This window comes from Mesoplodon mirus (assembly GCF_964341445.2).
Source record: "Mesoplodon mirus genome assembly, chromosome: 16".
Lineage (NCBI taxonomy): Eukaryota > Metazoa > Chordata > Mammalia > Artiodactyla > Ziphiidae > Mesoplodon > Mesoplodon mirus.
Genome location: NC_138992.1, coordinates 50,858,105 through 50,875,387, shown reverse-complemented (window position 1 = coordinate 50,875,387; position 17,283 = coordinate 50,858,105). Strand labels below are relative to the sequence as shown.

General features: G+C 39.3%; 1 protein-coding gene across 1 annotated transcript in view; it reads left to right on the top strand.

The window, feature by feature from the left end:
* Positions 1-14,318, top strand: part of CA13 (carbonic anhydrase 13) — a gene marked incomplete at both ends in the record, with an annotated part of 29,932 nt that extends 15,614 nt beyond the window's left edge. The window contains 5 exons of the mRNA XM_082601270.1: positions 6-124; positions 5,733-5,828; positions 7,331-7,393; positions 7,942-8,097; positions 14,199-14,318. Coding sequence (XP_082457396.1) covers positions 6-124; positions 5,733-5,828; positions 7,331-7,393; positions 7,942-8,097; positions 14,199-14,318 — 554 coding nt within the window. The remainder of the gene's footprint in view (positions 1-5; positions 125-5,732; positions 5,829-7,330; positions 7,394-7,941; positions 8,098-14,198) is intronic.
* Positions 14,319-17,283: the final 2,965 nt, after the last annotated feature.

Sequence of the window (17,283 nt, the reverse complement as noted above, 5' to 3'; positions counted from 1 at the left end):
TTTAGTTCTGTGTGGGGGTCCTCTCACCGGAAGCTACAGGTTACGACAGTTTCACCTTCACTGGGGGTCCACCGATGATCACGGCTCTGAACACGTTGTGGACGGCATGGGATATGCTGCAGAGGTGAGCCATCAGACTTGTATTCATCATTCAGAGTTTTTCTATGTGATGGGATTTTGGGGACACAGGAGACAACTCTCCTTATGCCAGATTAGGTATCTCAGTGGCTGAAATCACTTTATTCTGTCAGCATGAGAGTTTATCAACATGAGAGCCACATGTTTGGCCCTTCTGAGTCTTAGAGATTAGGGTTTTTGTGCCCATTTTAGAAATGAATAAACTGGAGACTTAGACTAAGTAACTTATCCAGCTAGGAAGCAGTTGAGATGGCTTGAAACCCAGGTCTGTCTGATACCAGTTATAAACTCGGTTGTATTTCCTGAAAAGCCAGTGAGAAGGGAGAGAAAGAAACATTTGGTTTAGGCCCAACTGTGTACACATTTGGTCCAGACACAAATATATACTAAGATCATGTAAAGTCCATATAATAGAGTTAACAGTAAGTGGCCAAGTTCCTCTTAGGGAAAAAAAGTAAAGTCACAAACTCTCCTAAACTCTACATTACCTCTACAACCCCAGGTATTAAAATGGAGTTTCTGTTAATTATTCAGGTCATTGGTAAAGCAGAATAGGATGAAGTGTTCATTGACTTGTTTTTTTCCATTGGGTAGTGAGCTTCTTTTCCTTATAATCATATTCATTAATAATATTCTACTTTTTCTAATCCTCTGGTTAAAGGACAAAGCGTAATATACTTCAAGCTTTAAAACAGTTAAATATTGCTAACACCCAGCTTTACCATGAGATGAAAGTGAATTATTGTGTGACTCAACCAAAGCTACTTATATGAAAATATATAATGTGGCTTGTGAGTCGCTTAGGCAAGACAGAGCAAATGTTACCAGGTAAGTACAGTTTTTCTTCATTTATCTTGTGATTACTGACCTGTGGAGTTGAGACCCTTTTTTATAGCCCTGCTGTTCAGAGAGATTCAGCAAACAGACTTCTTTCCAGTTTTATGTTTCTGTTGACTTATACATCTGCTCTCTGACACTATCAGCCAAAATGTCCTTTTTGCCTACTGAAACACTTCTTGCTTGAGGCCAAGTGCTTAGGGTATGGGACTTACTCTGTCCTTGGGGTGGAGGAATAAAACCTACATCCAAAGTGGACAAAAGATGCCAAGAATGTACAAAGCAGAACTCCTGAATCTGTACAGTGTCTCAGTTTATATCACCTACTGAATAGTTTTCATGCTTGCTTTCTAAAGTTTTGTGTTCTAAATTTGACATGTTCTAACTTTCAAAAGCTTTGTGCAGTTTAAGAGCTGGCTTTGGATCACTGAACTGTAATTTTCCTAAGCCACTTAGGGAAATTGGTCACATTGCTTTATGTTTACACCTTCTAACTTCATAAACTTGAAAGTATACTCTCAGAGAGGTTGACTCTGAGTTGGCAAGTGGTTTCCTGGAAAGGGCCCTCATATATCCTGAAATTAGTCAGAGGTTCAGAGTCCTTACTTGCAGAGCAAGGGCCTTCTTTGTAGGTTTTCCTTCTTGAAGAAGATGAAGCTTTAAAATAAATAAATAAATAAATAAATAAGAAGATGAAGCTTTGACTGGAATTTCACACTGTTTTTTAATGTATGTTTAAGGCTATTTATTTCATTTGTTCATGCATTAATGCATTCATTCATTCTTTGAAGAATTCATTGAGATCCTAGCATGTCCCCATCTTGGCCCAACTTACTCGTACTCATCCTGAAGGGAGTGCTGGGAAGGAGGAGGGATGGGTCAGGAGACACTTCCTCATGGAAGAGGCTTTACCCAAACCTGAAGAGGAGTAGGAGTGAGCCAGGCAAAGGGGAGAGCACCTGCATAGACTCATGTATGAGGACTGGGGCTGGGAAAGAGTATAACATATTCTCACATATCTGAAGAACAGAATGGCCAGTGTGATTAGAGCACGAAGTAAAAAGGGGAGAGTTGTCAGGGGTAAAGTTGGGAGGCTAGAGGCATCTGATCTTACTAAGGTAAGTCACGTGAGTATTGCAAACTGTATTCTAAATGCAACAAGAAGCCACTGATTGGCTTTGAATCAGGAAGTGATCATACACGTGTTTTAAAAATATCACTCAAACTATAGTTTGAGAATAGATTGGGTTGAAGCAGGAGTGGATAAAGGGAACCAGTCAGGAGGCTTTCGGGAATGTTCCAGGTAATAGGACATAGTGCAGCTGGAGGGCTGGCTGGCTGGAAGTGCCGCCTCAGTGGGGTGATTGGTGATTACTTGGGGTTGAGGGTGAGGGAGGGAAAGAGTCAGTGTTTCTGGCTTGAGATAGGAATGTAACTGGAAGAAGAGGAAGTCTGGGTCAGACCTCAGGGTTGGTGGGTGTTCAAGGTCGACAATAAACAAATAAATAAATTGGATGTGGTCAGTTCTTTGATAGGAACAATACCATATGATCTGGTAGAGTAACTGGGTGCTTAGGAAAGGCCTCTTCGAAGTGGTCAGTGAATTAAGACTGAATGACCAGCAGAAGCCACTCTGAGGAAATCTAGGGAGAACTTTCTGGTAAGTAGGAACAGCAGGTCCAGGTGTTCTCAGGCAGAAATGAGGTTGGCATGTTCTAGAAGAGAAAGACATTAGCTTCCAGGATTGGAATTAATGAGAGAGGAGAAATTATTAGCCATGTTCCAGAGAGGCCTGCAGGGGCCATACCACGCTGGGCTTTGGGGGGGCTTGGTGAGCAGTTTGGAGTTTATCTTCAAGTAGCAGGACAAAGACAATGGAGGGTTTTGAGCAGGGCAATGGCATGTTCTGCTTTACATTTTATAAAATATAACTAGCTGCTCCGTGGCTAAGAGTTTGGGCAAACATTGAAGAAGCAGGGAGACAAACTAGAAGCCTATGAACGTGTTCACACGAGCGATGATGGTGATTTGTACTATGGGGTGGTGGAGATGAAGACAGCTAGACGAATCCATATGTTTGGGGGGTAAAATCCATGGGACTTGCCAAGGAGAAGGATGTCAAGATTGGAGGAAGGAAAAAGAGGAATCTAGAAACACTCTTAAGATTTTGGCTTGAGCAACCATGAGAATGGTTGTGCTATTTGCTGAGATGGGAAAGTCCAGGGAGGAGCAGGCTGCAGACAGGAATGAACTGTCTGTTTGGACATGTTAAGTTGGAGAGACAACTATAGATATTCTAGTCTCATGCTCAAATAGGCTACTGGATACAAACCTAGAGTTTAAAGAAAAGGTCAGGGTGGGAGATGGAGGTATTTGGGAGTCATTTGTGTTGGGTTTCAGGTTCAAAAAATCCCTTTGAAAAAAAAGAAAAAAAAAGTATCCCTTTGTGCTTGGCTATCGAAGTGATTCCTAGGGGTTGTTTAGTTTTTCCAGCTACTTTTGTACCTAACTTCAAGACTATCATCAAGTTGTGTCCTCTTAAAAAATAAAAATATGAAGAAAAAAAGAAAGGAAAAAAAACATTTAAATCTGTAACCTATAAAAATGTAATTTGGAGCCTAATCTAATGATTTGTGACATTACACAGATTAAAGTAATCTGAATCATGAAAGACTTTATCCTGAGAGTCACCTATCTACAAAATGTAGGCTAATAGTTCACTGCATATTTGGAACTTTATCTGATTACAATTTATGCCAAATACATAATGAGTGTATTAAATATGTAGTTGATAGTAAAATTACAATTTCAACATTAATGAGCACATTTTATGTAGCAATAGTATGCAATTTAAAAATACTAAAGTTGAAAAATACTATTATTTAGAAATTGCTTTCCAATAGGGAAGAATCTTATTTCCATTTTTGCAGTGGCTACTATAACTTCTTGTCATTCAGTTCAGATCACTTTGGCTATCACTGTTAAGAAATGTGAGTTTGTTGTTTGTTTGAGTTTTAGTTCAAATTCAAATGCTAATAAAGCTGATATCAGTGGCTCTGAAAATACTGCTGCCAGTTAAGCAAAGTGTGTGGCAGAGAGAAGGACTTGTTTAAAAAAACAAAACATTTTTCTTGCTTTAGTCTCCTATAATATTTCAAACAATTGTTGTTTTTAACCAGTGGAAGGATATACAGATAGATTCATGTCTCTTTAGTTACACATTCATTTTCTAATCCGTTGGAGTTGTGAACATAAAGAGGGCATTTCACGTCTTTCTATCTCTTTGATGTCATCTCTTACAAAGTGAACTATGTTGGCAAGGAGCCACTTAAAACAACTTTAGCATACTTTCCTACCTCTCCCTTACAGTGGAACATCATCTGTCTCACGTGAGCCACATGAATTTTGTTTCATCATCCAATGTTTTCAGGCTTTGTGCCTCTCCCAGCTATCTGACATCAACATAGAACATGGCACCAGAAGAATCCGCTTTTGTATTTTGCATCTGGATATGCCACAGTCTTCCTTGATTGTTTGTGAATGGTGCACTATTTTATAGTTTTATAGTTCCCAGTTTATGGTAACTCTTATTTATCTAGAAATCCTCCCATATTAGTTGCCTGTAAGATGTAAAGTTATATTTAAAGGAAGGGATAAAAACATTCATTTGAATATACTAAATTCTCTCTGTAACAGCCAGAAAGGTGATTTGTGCATGAATCCCTTCGTGAATAAGTGTTTCCTCCCCGAGGTGCCAAAAGGACTCATTTGAAAGAGATCTTATCTGAAGTCCATCCTTCATGGAGGGTCCTTGGGCAACATGGCTGAGTCATGATCTTGGCCAAGTCATTTTGGTGCCTTCATTGCCCTCTGGATTCTATCTCAGTTTGTCCTTCACTTAACCAGGAATGAAGACCCTCTAAGAGTGGTCTTCTGCCTTATTGTCATTCTACAACCCTTCATAGGACATTTAGGACACCTTTGGAAGTTGTGAAGTGGGTGAAGCCTATTTTCTAGAGTTCTAGGCTCTCCAACTCCTTGTCTCTTCCTTCTTTTTTCCCCACTCATCAGTAGCACCAGCTGCCTCTCATTTTCTTCCTCAGATGCCTCTGTTTACAAGACCCTGAAGCCTCTTTTTCCCTCTTAAAACTTGCTCTCAACAGAGGATCTGAACATATTCTTAGAAGTTAGAAAATGTGTAAATACCACTAAAAATAATTACCCCAAGGAGACTTTGCATTTTCAAACCATAAAAAGTCTTAAACTGCAGTGATGAACATTTGACTGGCAGTTTAAGGAACAACTGGTGCTGTCCTCGGTATCAGGATTGTCCCCAAATACCTACTGTGTGTTGGTTGACTTCTCCACTTGCCTATGACCCTGCACTTGTGCGTTGGACTCAGCCACCACCTGGGGTCTAATTGAAGGCTGCACAATTGCAGTCCCATCTGTGGACATGGGAGAGCCCTGAGTCACTTGGGAGCAATGGTTGGAGATTGTTAGGCCTAGAGAGGCTTGACAAGATGCTCCAGAGACTTCTAGTGATGTGGACTTCAGCACAGTGCACCACAGACCAAAGTGACATGGTCCTTCGCCTGTGTACTTTAGTTTCTAGACAAAAGTAAAGAGGAGGATTCTGGACATTATACATATAAGTGCACAACACCAGAAGATCTATATAAATGTTTTATTTGCATTTATGTTTTTAAGGGTGTTTAAAAAAAACATTTGAATTATGTTGTGTTCTTCCCTTTCAGCTCCACGTTGTTCACTGGAATTCAGACAAATACCCCAGCTTTGTTGAGGCAGCTCATGAGCCAGATGGACTAGCTGTCTTGGGTGTATTTTTACAGGTGAGAGTCACTAATTTCATTTTGAATAACTAGTCAGCCATGTTGGAAAAAGAGTTTCAATCATGGGGTAGACAGTCTACCTTTTTTTTTTTTTTGCGGTACGCGGGCCTCTCACTGTTGTGGCCTCTCCCGCTGCGGAGCACAGGCTCTGGACGCGCAGGCTCAGCGGCCACAGCTCACGGGTCTAGCCACTCCACGGCACGTGGGATCTTCCTGGACCGGGGCATGAACCCGTGTCCCCTGCATTGGCAGGCGGACTCAACCACTGCGCCACCAGGGAAGCCCTCTACCATTTTTTAATAGGAAACTAGTTCTAGGTTTAATGTTTTCCCTTTGAAGTGAATTTTAAAGTTTTGTATATTAGTTTATGGTTCATCTAAGGGCCCAGAACTACCCTAGGAATGTTGTCTTATGATACATCTCATTGTCCATTGATCATTTTTTTGTGAATAGCAAACGCAGATGCAGCAACAATAGTAGCAGAAGTAACAACTGAGATCTTCAGAAGAAAATCTTTATAATAGGCTCTTCCTGACTGCTCAGTATTTGGAGATACAGGATGGGGTAAAATTCAAGTTCCTGATTCTTGAAGCACTAGTTTGACCACAATAGTGTTTTGTCCCAAACACACTGACCATTTTAAAAGATTCTGTTGTATTTTCCTTTATCTGATATTCACAGGAGGTATCACTGTCATAATACCTGTGGGTGGGCTGGGTCGCTCAACTCCCACTGCGACCACATTCTTTAGGGTGTGCACTTTCCATATGCCCCTGACTCTGCGTGATGTTGATGTTGTAAGTCGTTGCACTGGGACAGGGGGAAACATGGGGCAGAGCAGAGACTGGCATGCATAGCAGCAGCTCCTTTTTTCGGTCCCCAAGTCTGGTGGTGGCAGTGAGATCCAAGTGGGGCAAGGCATTATACTTGAATCCCAAGGACTTAAAACCTTCAGAGAGATTCAGGACACCCCAAATAAATGAAAAGAAGTACATATATTTTTCTGAAGGATTCTCCTCATGATGATATATTCCCTTGATTCAGGACCTCAAGTCATTTTAAGCTGAAAGTGGGAGATGTTTCCCTCTAATGTTTTGTCACCAATAGTCGGTTTGGATCTAGGGTCTGAAAGTCACATCTGGTTTAATAGTGCAGGCGTTATGTAGGAGTTTCCTAAGCAAAGTTTCTCTCAAGAGAATCTGTACCCTGAGCATTCATAAAGCTGACAAATATGAAGCTGTTACGGCTAGTTTTGGAATCGAAGTTATAGTTCAGCCAAGGAGCCCTGTAATATTATCTTGTTGTTTAGATTTTTCTGGCGTGATAAGGCTGGCAGGTGAAAGAGAGCCTCACTATAGAACAATCACTGTTTGTTTGTTCTGGGCTGGCTTAGGTTTTTTTTTTTTTTTTTTTTTAAAGAATTTAAAAATAGCGACTGAAATGGAGTGATTCAGACCTGATGTGCTACAGTGACCATTTCTTTTGAAATTTTGTGTTTACAGATTGGTGAGCATAATCCCCAACTGCAAAAGATTACTGACATTTTGGATTCCATTAAAGAAAAGGTAAAATTAATTACTATTTACTAGTGACTAATATATTCCTTGGTTTCTCCTGAATTCTCTTATCTTCTTTTAAAAATTTAGACTTTGACACAACATATGCTGCCGGCTTGGAAGCAGGTTTGGAGCATACTTGACCAATAGAACAGAAGTAGCTTATTACTACTTATCTCTTGAAAATTATGAAGGGGTCTTAAGTTATCTAAAACAATCAATTATCTAAAACAATCACTAATATGTCTATTTTTGCATAACTAGTTTCTTTTATTGGAGTTTTGCAGAGTAAGCCTTTCGTTGCAACACATTTTAAAGACCACTTACATTAAAAAATAAATCTCGAGCTTCTTAAATAAATCTAGGTGATGCGCTACTTCATCTTAAATTTTTAGATTAAGGAAGATTCTTTTTTTTAAGATATGAAAAGCAGATACTAAATAATTCCATGAATTACAGAATTCCATTGAAATAATATTTCAATGGATGTATGTTTTTTTGAGGTCTGTGTAAAGCTTTCCCATTGTAATTTGTGGGAATTCTCTTTTCTTCCTCAGGGTAAACAAACTCGATTCACAAATTTTGACCCATTATCTCTGCTTCCTCCACGCTGGGATTATTGGACGTATCCTGGTTCCCTTACAGTCCCACCTCTTCTAGAGAGCGTCACATGGATCATTTTAAAACAACCTATAAACATCAGCTCTCAACAGGTATATTGCTTTTTCCACATTTATCCTGATTCACTAGAGGAAACTGGTCTTAATCGTGTGTGTGTGTGTGTGTGTGTGTGTGTGTGTTTCAAACCCTGCCCTCATTTCTGCTGTTGTGAAGCCTGAAATTAAGGCTTTACCTTTTTCTTCATTAGTCGGATGTGTGGTTGGACAAGATGAGATTTATGTCCCTTTCTTATTTGACCTTCTGTGATTAGATGATTTCTTTCCCATTTCCTAGAAATGCAATGTGCAAACAGGCACGGATGGAAGTGAAGTGCCATTTTAAGGGCTATACTTGTTTGTTTTTATTTTATTTTGTGTGGTCTGAGATATTAACAGTCTGGGATACAAACGGGAAAATCAGGAGAGAGGCTTCTCTCAAAAGATGATAGTCTCCTTTTTGACCTCAGTCCCTGGACCTGCCTCCCCTAATGATCTCACATTTAGAAAGGGAAAGGTGATAACAGCCATGGGCACAGCACCCTAAAAAATGTGTGTACTTGTTAAATTTAAGAAGTCCATCTGATCTTTTGGCTTTTATTGACAAAACTGTTGTGAAGCTGCCTGAGGGGCTTTAAGCATTTGCTAAGAGACTGTGGGTGGCTGCCTGTGCTCTTCTTGTGAGGACATTTCCTCACTGGTTCTTCTGATAAATGCTTATAGAGCCCCCATGGTCAGTCGGTCAGTCAGTCTCGGACTGTCTTTGATGCCCAGAGACTCTGGCCAGAGCTGTGAACCCACCCTGTGACTGACGAATCTGCTGGGTGGATGCTCTGTGCTCTGGGATGCTGTACCTAATGTGTTTTGTTTTGATTTCCGTTTCGAATTATATGCTGCGAAATCTTAGTAAGAACATAGCCTAGTAATTTTTGCATCTAATACAGTACTCCTGTCCTGGGCTGGCCCACCTGCCTAGTGGTTTATATCTTTTGTCCAAAGACTAGAGCTGGTTCACATTTACGAAGGTCATATCAGGTAACTTTTCCCCTTCGGGTGTTGAACACATCCAACTTCTGTTGACCTTGTCTTTAGAATGAAAGCCAAATAATAATCTAGGGCATACTTATTAAAATATTTTATAAAAGTCTGGGTAGAAATCCGGAGCTTGACTGACACGGAAATTCCTGTGAATTTTTTCCATCATAAATAAGGTGAGTTGCATCATGAGAAAAATGACCTGTCACAGATTCAGTGGCTTTATTAATGGGGTTCATTTTCCTCCCCTTCACGTGCTAAACTGTTTACTTTTACATTCTTTTATTAAATTTGAATAGGTTAATAGTAAGAGTTAATACATTATAACATCAGATTAGTAATATTAAGGGAATCATGTTTTCCCTCATATTTCAAGAATTTCTTTATTCCTTAAAGCCAGTTGGAAAATAATTTTTTTCAATCCACCTGTGGTTTGGAAAACAATATATATCAAAATATATATTTAGTTACTTAAAATACATAAAGTTAACCTAATCAAAAATAACTCCCTGCAAGTTTAGGAATGACTGACTGCCTAGCTGTGAATTCACTACTGTATCTTATTTGAAGCTCAATTCATTAATGTTAATTGTTAATGTGGTTTTTATGCAGTTAGAGTTTATAAAATAATAGCTGTATTTTAGAGCTTTAGTGTGAGTGGTAATTCACTTTGAGGCATTCACTTAAATCTACTGTAGCAGGAACACTTTCAGGCATTTTATTTTTAACCAGATTGAAATGATTATCTGAGTAATAATCCCAATTATTATGATGATTATAATATCTTAATAATCCAAATTATCATGATGATTATAGTATCATAATAATCCAAATTATTATGGTGATTTTAAGATTTAAAGAATGAAGCAAAAGATATTTTAAGAGTCAAATCCCATTTGAACCATGAGAAGAACATCAGAAAATGCCCAATTGAGAGATATTCTCAATATACCTGATCAGTAGTCCTCAAAACTGTCAAGGTCATCAAAAACAAGGGAAGTCTGAGAAATTGTCATAATCACAAAATGCTCAAGGAGACAAGACAACTAAATATGATGCTATTTCCTGATAGGATCGTGGAACAGAAAAAGATGTTAGGTAAAAACAAAGGAAATCTGAATAAAGGATGGACTTCAGTTAATGATAACATATTAATATTGGTTCACGAATTGTGAATAATGTACCATACTAATACAAGATGTTAATAACGGGAAACTTTTGTGTGTGTCCTTAAAAGTGAATGAAAAAATAAATAAAAGGGGAAACTGAGTGAGGGGTATCCGAGAACTAATTATTCTATCTTTGCAAGAATTCTGTAAATCCAAAACTGTTCTAAAATAGAAAGCATATTTTAAAAATCCAAAGCATGAAAGGGTTGATAAGATTATTTAGTTGCTTAACTCTTTTATATAAAGTAAAATGAAAATGTCTTTTGTGTATACCATTGATTTAAGGATTACTTTTCAAAAGAGAATTTTTAATCGCAATTTTAGCAGCTCTTTAGTTTAGAAACCACTGGAAAATAGTATTTTTATTTATTTTTCAATTCCACCATATAATGTCACTATCTGTGAAGATTAAATCCTCTTTTTAGTAAGTTGGTGCCAATTTTTTTCTAGGTTTTTTTCCTGCTGCTATTTCTTGCCAAGTCATTGTTTGACCTAAAGGGCAAATTAAATGGTTTTCATTTTCTTTTTCTTGATCCAAGTCCATTTTTCTCCCCAAAGAAAAAGAGTCATTTACGGGAATGCTTGATTTAACTGCCAGGCCAGTAAACAGATACACTGTTTTTTGCTACTTCCGATAACAGATCTGTCATTCTTTGGAAGTCTGACTTCTCTTGCCAAGTCTCTTTGGTTTATGCCAGATTATCTAAAGTGGCTTACTGACCTGCTGAAATTTGATGTGCTTCTGCTTTAATTCTGTACTCCTTTTTAAAGAAAATTTTTTCTTGTTTTGTTTATTATGATATTTGCATACAATAAAATTCATGAATTTTAGTGTGCAACTGATGATTTTGGTTATTGTAACAACCACTACAATCAAGACATAGAATGGATCCCTTGGCTGAAAAAGTTTCCTTGTGCCCCTCTGTACTCCATCTTCTTCCTCGTCCATGGCCCCAGGCAACCACTGAGATGCTGTCACTAGAATGTTATCTTCTTAAAATTTTATTTAAATGGAATCATATAGTACATAAACACTCCTGCTCCTCCTTCAGGTTTGGAATTAAAGGCCTTTTCCAAAAGGGAGCATTCAAAACACTCTGACAGAGTATTTTCTCTCAGTCTGTGGTTTGCTTCTCTTTTTTTGTTCACTATATATATATATATATATTTTTTTTTTTGTGTGTGTGTGTGTGTGGTACGCGGGTCTCTCACTGTTGTGGCCTCTTCCGTTGCGGAGCACAGGCTCCGGACGCGCAGGCTTAGCGGCCATGGCTCACTGGCCCAGCCGCTCCACGGCATGTGGGATCTTCCCGGACTGGGGCACGAACCCGTGTCCCCTGCATCGGCAGGCGGACTCTCAACCACTGCGCCACCAGGGAAGCCCCTAATGGTATATTATTGATAGGTTTGTTTGGAGGATTAAATGTGATACATAATGTAAAACACTTAGCATAGTACGTGGCCCACCATGTTCTATAAGAGAGAGATTATTTTTATTGTTACTCAACTTCAGCAGGCAGTGGAGAGCTAATAAAGACATTTGAGCACTAGAGTGACTAATCAAAGCTGTTTACAAAATATTAGAAAAGGGTATTTCTGCTTACTCGGGTCACTACAGAAGAAATTTAAACTTTCAGTAGTAGAGCCAAAGAAAACAGCAAAACAACCTTCACTCTGAGCTGGGAAGATTCTTGCCAGGAGCTGTTTAGATACTGAGTCAGCCTTAGTGAGAGAGGGACAGATTTTCTGCCTAAAGGAAGCCAGAGGCCTGGTGAGGGCATGACACTGATAGGAGCCAATCTAAGCAGAGCCTAGCAGATCAGGGTCTTCCTAGCTGGGCTAAGGGACCAGTAGGATGATCCAGCACCAAAAAGGGAAGGGGTTTGATGAGACATCAGGACAGGTTCAGAGACTCTTACCAAAATGAGCAGGCTGGTCAGAGAAAGATCTAGAATAAGGTCTAGTTCTAGATGGATGAGGCTAAGGTGTTGCAGAGGTAGGGAGCCATGATCAATTTGCAGAGGAGTCAAAGGGGGATAGGGGGATAAATAAAGCCAAGATCTTCAGAGGAATAGGTGGTTTCCCTGGGAGGCTAGTTGTGTTAGGTGAGGCCGGTAAATCAGTGCCCTGATTCAGGACTTGGGATTCCAGCACAGTCACCTGGAGTGGCCACTCCAGATAGACCTGGATCATCATGATCTGCAGAAGGCTGGACATCTTCTCTGTGGCTGTGGAGGTTAGATTTCATTAGCCTCTGCTACTTGACTTTACCAGAGAATTATATATGCCCCATCTGGCTTTAGCCATAATGATCTGGTCTAATGAAACATGAGTAATAGCAAGTTGTAAATATTTATCTTATTCTTCCCATATCTATACTCTTTGAAAAGACACCTCAAAATATGACTTGTGGAAATACAGAGCTGCTTGTATATGATACCTGAACATATCTCCATAGAGTCCGGTTATAAACTATTGCCTATTTATTATGAAGGACCTGCGTCACCTCTGTCTCCCATCCTTGCTAGTACTGTTAAAAGAAATATTTTAGGCTTCATGTAAATGATGATGATTGAAACCTAATATATGTGTCCTAGTCTGAATTTCCTTGACTCTTTGATTAGGTGACTAACGAAACTTAGAGAATGAAGGCTCTCATTCTCAACAATTTAATACTTTGTACTCACTCAAAACAGCAAAACAGACACCAAAAACTTACTTGTGTGGCAATATGATTTCAGTGAACGTTTTTGACAGTAGAATTATTCAGGTAATTTACCCAGTCTTCATTTTACTACTATAGACCTGTGCTTAGTGTTAAAAAGTAATATTAAATCACAAAGGAATTGCTAAATAGTTTATAAAACAAGCTTATAATAGAAAACTTTTCAGCAATTAAAAATAATGACATAGATATATCTATTGACATGTGAGGGATATATATTAAGTGATAAAATAAGGTTTCAAAAGAGTAAGTATAGTTGAGCTTATTTTGCAATAACACATGTCAAGCGTGTGCACTGGTGCATGTGCATATAGTGCTTGTACATAAGGAAACATCTAGAAGGATATACTCCATAGTGTTAACAGTGGTTATATTTTGTGATGTGATTTCTCGTAATTTCTATTTTCTTCTTGACACTTTGTGTACTATATGAAGTTTGTAAGATAATTAAGCATTGTGTGTGTGTGTGTGTGTGTGTGTGTGATAAGAAAAAGTAAGCCCTTGTGTTGAGAAATATGCCTATATCGCTTAAATTGTATTGAAATATTGTAAGTGGTTGAAGACTCCTAGTCTTTTCCCAGAGTTAGTTGCTGACAAGGCACACATACGGTGAGAGAAAAATCACTGTTTAAGGAAAACAGTAAATAAAAGATGAAAATTCTGTAGGATGAGTACCACATGGTTCCCTTGAAAATTTGGGCCATGTTATATTGGAGTGCTCGTGAGTATTCAGTGTAATTCCAAATGCTGGATGATACCTATTGAGGTAATCTAATCCAATGCTTCATTTTATAGATGAGGAAACTAGAGACAATAAATGATTTTCCCAAGGTCACACAGCTCACTAGTGGCAGAACCAGGACTGGGACCCAACTTGGAAAACCCTTTCCACTGTCCCATTATGCCTTTGCAGGTGACATTCTCTGATTTCTAGATATGTACTCTTTAAACCACTTTCTAAATGTTGTTTCCTCTTATTACTTTGATCTTCAAATGAAGAAAGCTTATATACTTAATTTTTTAACCCATAGGTATTTGTATAGTGATAAGAATCTAGCAGAAGAGTTGCTTTATGATGTATGACCCATAACTTAGAAAATTTTCATTGAAGTACATTTAGTTCCCAGTAGAAGAAAGCTTATAAGTTTCTTAACTTTCTGTGCAGGGCAATTCATTAACATTGGTGTGACTTTCTATGCTAAAACTAACTCTTCTCTTTTCTTCAACAGCTGGCCACATTCCGCACCCTCTTGTGTACAGGGGAGGGCAAAGCAGAGGCTTTTTTGTTGAGCAATCACCGTCCACCACAGCCTCTGAAGGGCCGAAAAGTGAGAGCCTCTTTCCATTAAAAGTTGTCACCAACAGACCACCCCAAACATGTCTGTGGAGAGAAAACAAAACAAAACAAAAGAAACACAAAAATCCCTACTAACAGTTCTTTCCTAGAATTCTAATTTATGGGGTGCCATTTTGCTGTCAGCTTCAGCACAAAGAAAATCAGATCTTTTTAATCAAACTAACTTAAGTCATCTGTCTCAGATTTGCAGTATGTAAGCAGTATATACTCGGGTATATAAGCAGTAAACACTGGTGTGTATTAAAATACACGGAGTACATCTACTTCAACCTGCGTGACAACGTGGCAGGCATTGCAAACCTCAGAATATATTAAAAATCTTCCCTTGCCATAAAGACTGATCAGTCATATCTCTCAGTGATGTTTGGTGAAAAACTTAAATTCATTCCCAGAATGATAGGATTGTGGTACCTTTTCCTAAACAAGTGATTCTGCTTAATATCTTGTTATCATTCCAATTCATAAAAGTAGATACTGGGCCTCCCTGGTGGCGCAGTGGTTGAGAGTCCGCCTGCCGATGCAGGGGATACGGGTTCGTGCCCCGGTCTGGGAGGATCCCATATGCCGCGGAGCGGCTGGGCCCGTGAGCCATGGCCACTGAGCCTGCGCGTCCGGAGCCTGCGCGTCCGGAGCCTGTGCTCCGCAACGGGAGAGGCCACAGCAGTGAGAGGCCCGCATACCGCAAAAAGAAAAAAAAAAAAAAAAAAAAAAAAAAAGTAGATACTATTTCCTCTTAAAGTGAATTTTCGTTTGGATCGTGTTGCTGATTCTCACTGCAGGATACCTCTAATAAAATGAACAAGAGGAGAGTTATGGGGGTGGGGGTGGGATATAGCGAGTTAAAGCATCTATTCCACAGCTCAAAAAGAGTCAATACAGGGGCTTCCCTGGTGGCACAGTGGTTGAGAGTCCGCCTGCCGATGCAGGGGACACGGGTTCGTGCCCCGGTCCGGGAAGATCCCACATGCCGTGGAGCGGCTGGGCCAGTGAGCCATGGCCGCTGAGCCTGCACGTCCAGAGCCTGTGCTCCGCAATGGGAGAGGCCACAACAGTGAGAGGCCCGCGTACCGCAAAAAAAAATTAAAAAAAAAGAAAGAGTCAATACAATTTTGGTGAGGACTTCCCCAGGATATAAATGGCTATTTAAACTTTAATGACTTATGCCATATGTCTCATTCACTTGGTGATGTTAATGATAAACTGGCTAATAATTGATCAAAGTGGTTGTCAATTTATGGCATTAGCATGGTTTGAAACAGATTACAAGGTACCAGTGCAGGCAGAGCTGCCCATGGGCATGAGTCACAGGTTGGCTAATTTTGTCCTGTGTTTTGGCAACAGAGCAGGGAGCAGTCCTGTGAAGGTCATTGTTTTGTCAATTGATGGGGAAAAATTACTTGAGTTTTATAGATATAATCAGTCACAAACCCTTCAACCCATTTCCATGACAACACCCCTCTCCCCTTACACACGTGTCCCTCCATCTCTTAATTTTGTAAGTTGGCTCTTGATATATTCACTTTAACCTATTTTCTCTTGTATATTTTTGTTTGTTTTCGGTGAAGGAGGATGGGAGAGGTCCTTCTGCTCTTTCTGGTACAAGTACAGTGACACTAAGCGTTAACTTAATAATCACGTTTAAGACTTGAACACATGCTACACTTCTGTCATCTTCTGAGAAAAGTTTAACTAAGTTTCCTTAATTTTGATGATTTATTAAGACACCTCTCTTCCCCTGAATGTAGATTTTTAATAATTGGAAGTATTCTGTGATAGTCTTCTTCTTCTTCTTCTTCTTCTTCTTCTTCTTCTTCTTCTTCTTCTTCTTTTTTGACTGCACCACATGGCTTGTGCGATCTTAGTTCCCCGACCAGGGATCGAACCCGGGCCCATAGCAGTGAAAGCACAGAGTCTTAACCACTGGACCACCATGGAATTCCCCGTGATAGTTCTTGATAGGATCACCGATTATCAGTAAATTGTGTAATAATGATAGATAGGATTGCATTAAGACGAGTTCCTGAAGATGAAAGCTCTGTTGGTTTTTGTTTCTCCTTCACAGTATCTAGCTTGAGGCCTTGCAGGTGATTGACAAGTAGCAAATATTTAATTAATTGAATATTTAAAAAACTTTATTTTGTATCTTTGGTAATTATCTTGCTGCTTGCAATCAAATGCACGGTAAGTTCATGTAACAAGTAAAGTGCAAGTTATCCCTTGAAAATTGTTTTTTCTTAAAGGAATACTTGTTAAATCTACCTGTGTAACCAGAAGTTCTCACTGGTTTTAAAAATACCAATGTTGGGGCTTCCCTGGTGGCGCAGTGGTTGAGAGTCCGCCTGCCGATGCAGGGAACACGGGTTCGTGCCCCGGTCTGGGAAGATCCCACATGCCGCAGAGCGGCTGGGCCCGTGAGCCATGGCCGCTGAGCCTATGCGTCCGGAGCCTGTGCTCCGCAACGGGAGAGGCCACAACAGTGAGAGGCCCGCGTACCGCAAAAAAAAAAAAAAAAAAAACCAATGTTGAATGAACTTCTTTAGTTTGGAAAGACATGTTGTGAAGTATCCTAGTCAGAGAAAGAAGTCTGTTTTCTCAGAGAAAGTAAATAGCATGTAGGATGGGGATTCTAATTACTGTGTATGAACATTACCACTTCATAATTTACAGTTTCTGCTACAGTATTCCATCAGTTCTATGCTACAAATTGGACTTTAGTAGACTAAAAACGTCTATACAGCACCAATTTCCTTGAAGATTGTCTGATAATTTATCTCTGAGAGGTAAAAAGGTCTAAGTTTTATCTAAAGTCTAAGTTGTTATCTTTTGAAAAGATTGAAGAGTTGTAAATACTAGCATGGATAATCTCGTTTCCCACCTGTATTGGATTTATATTTGTTAAGCATTTTGTATTTTAACTTAAATTGGATTCAACCACAGTAAAGATTACAAGACAAACT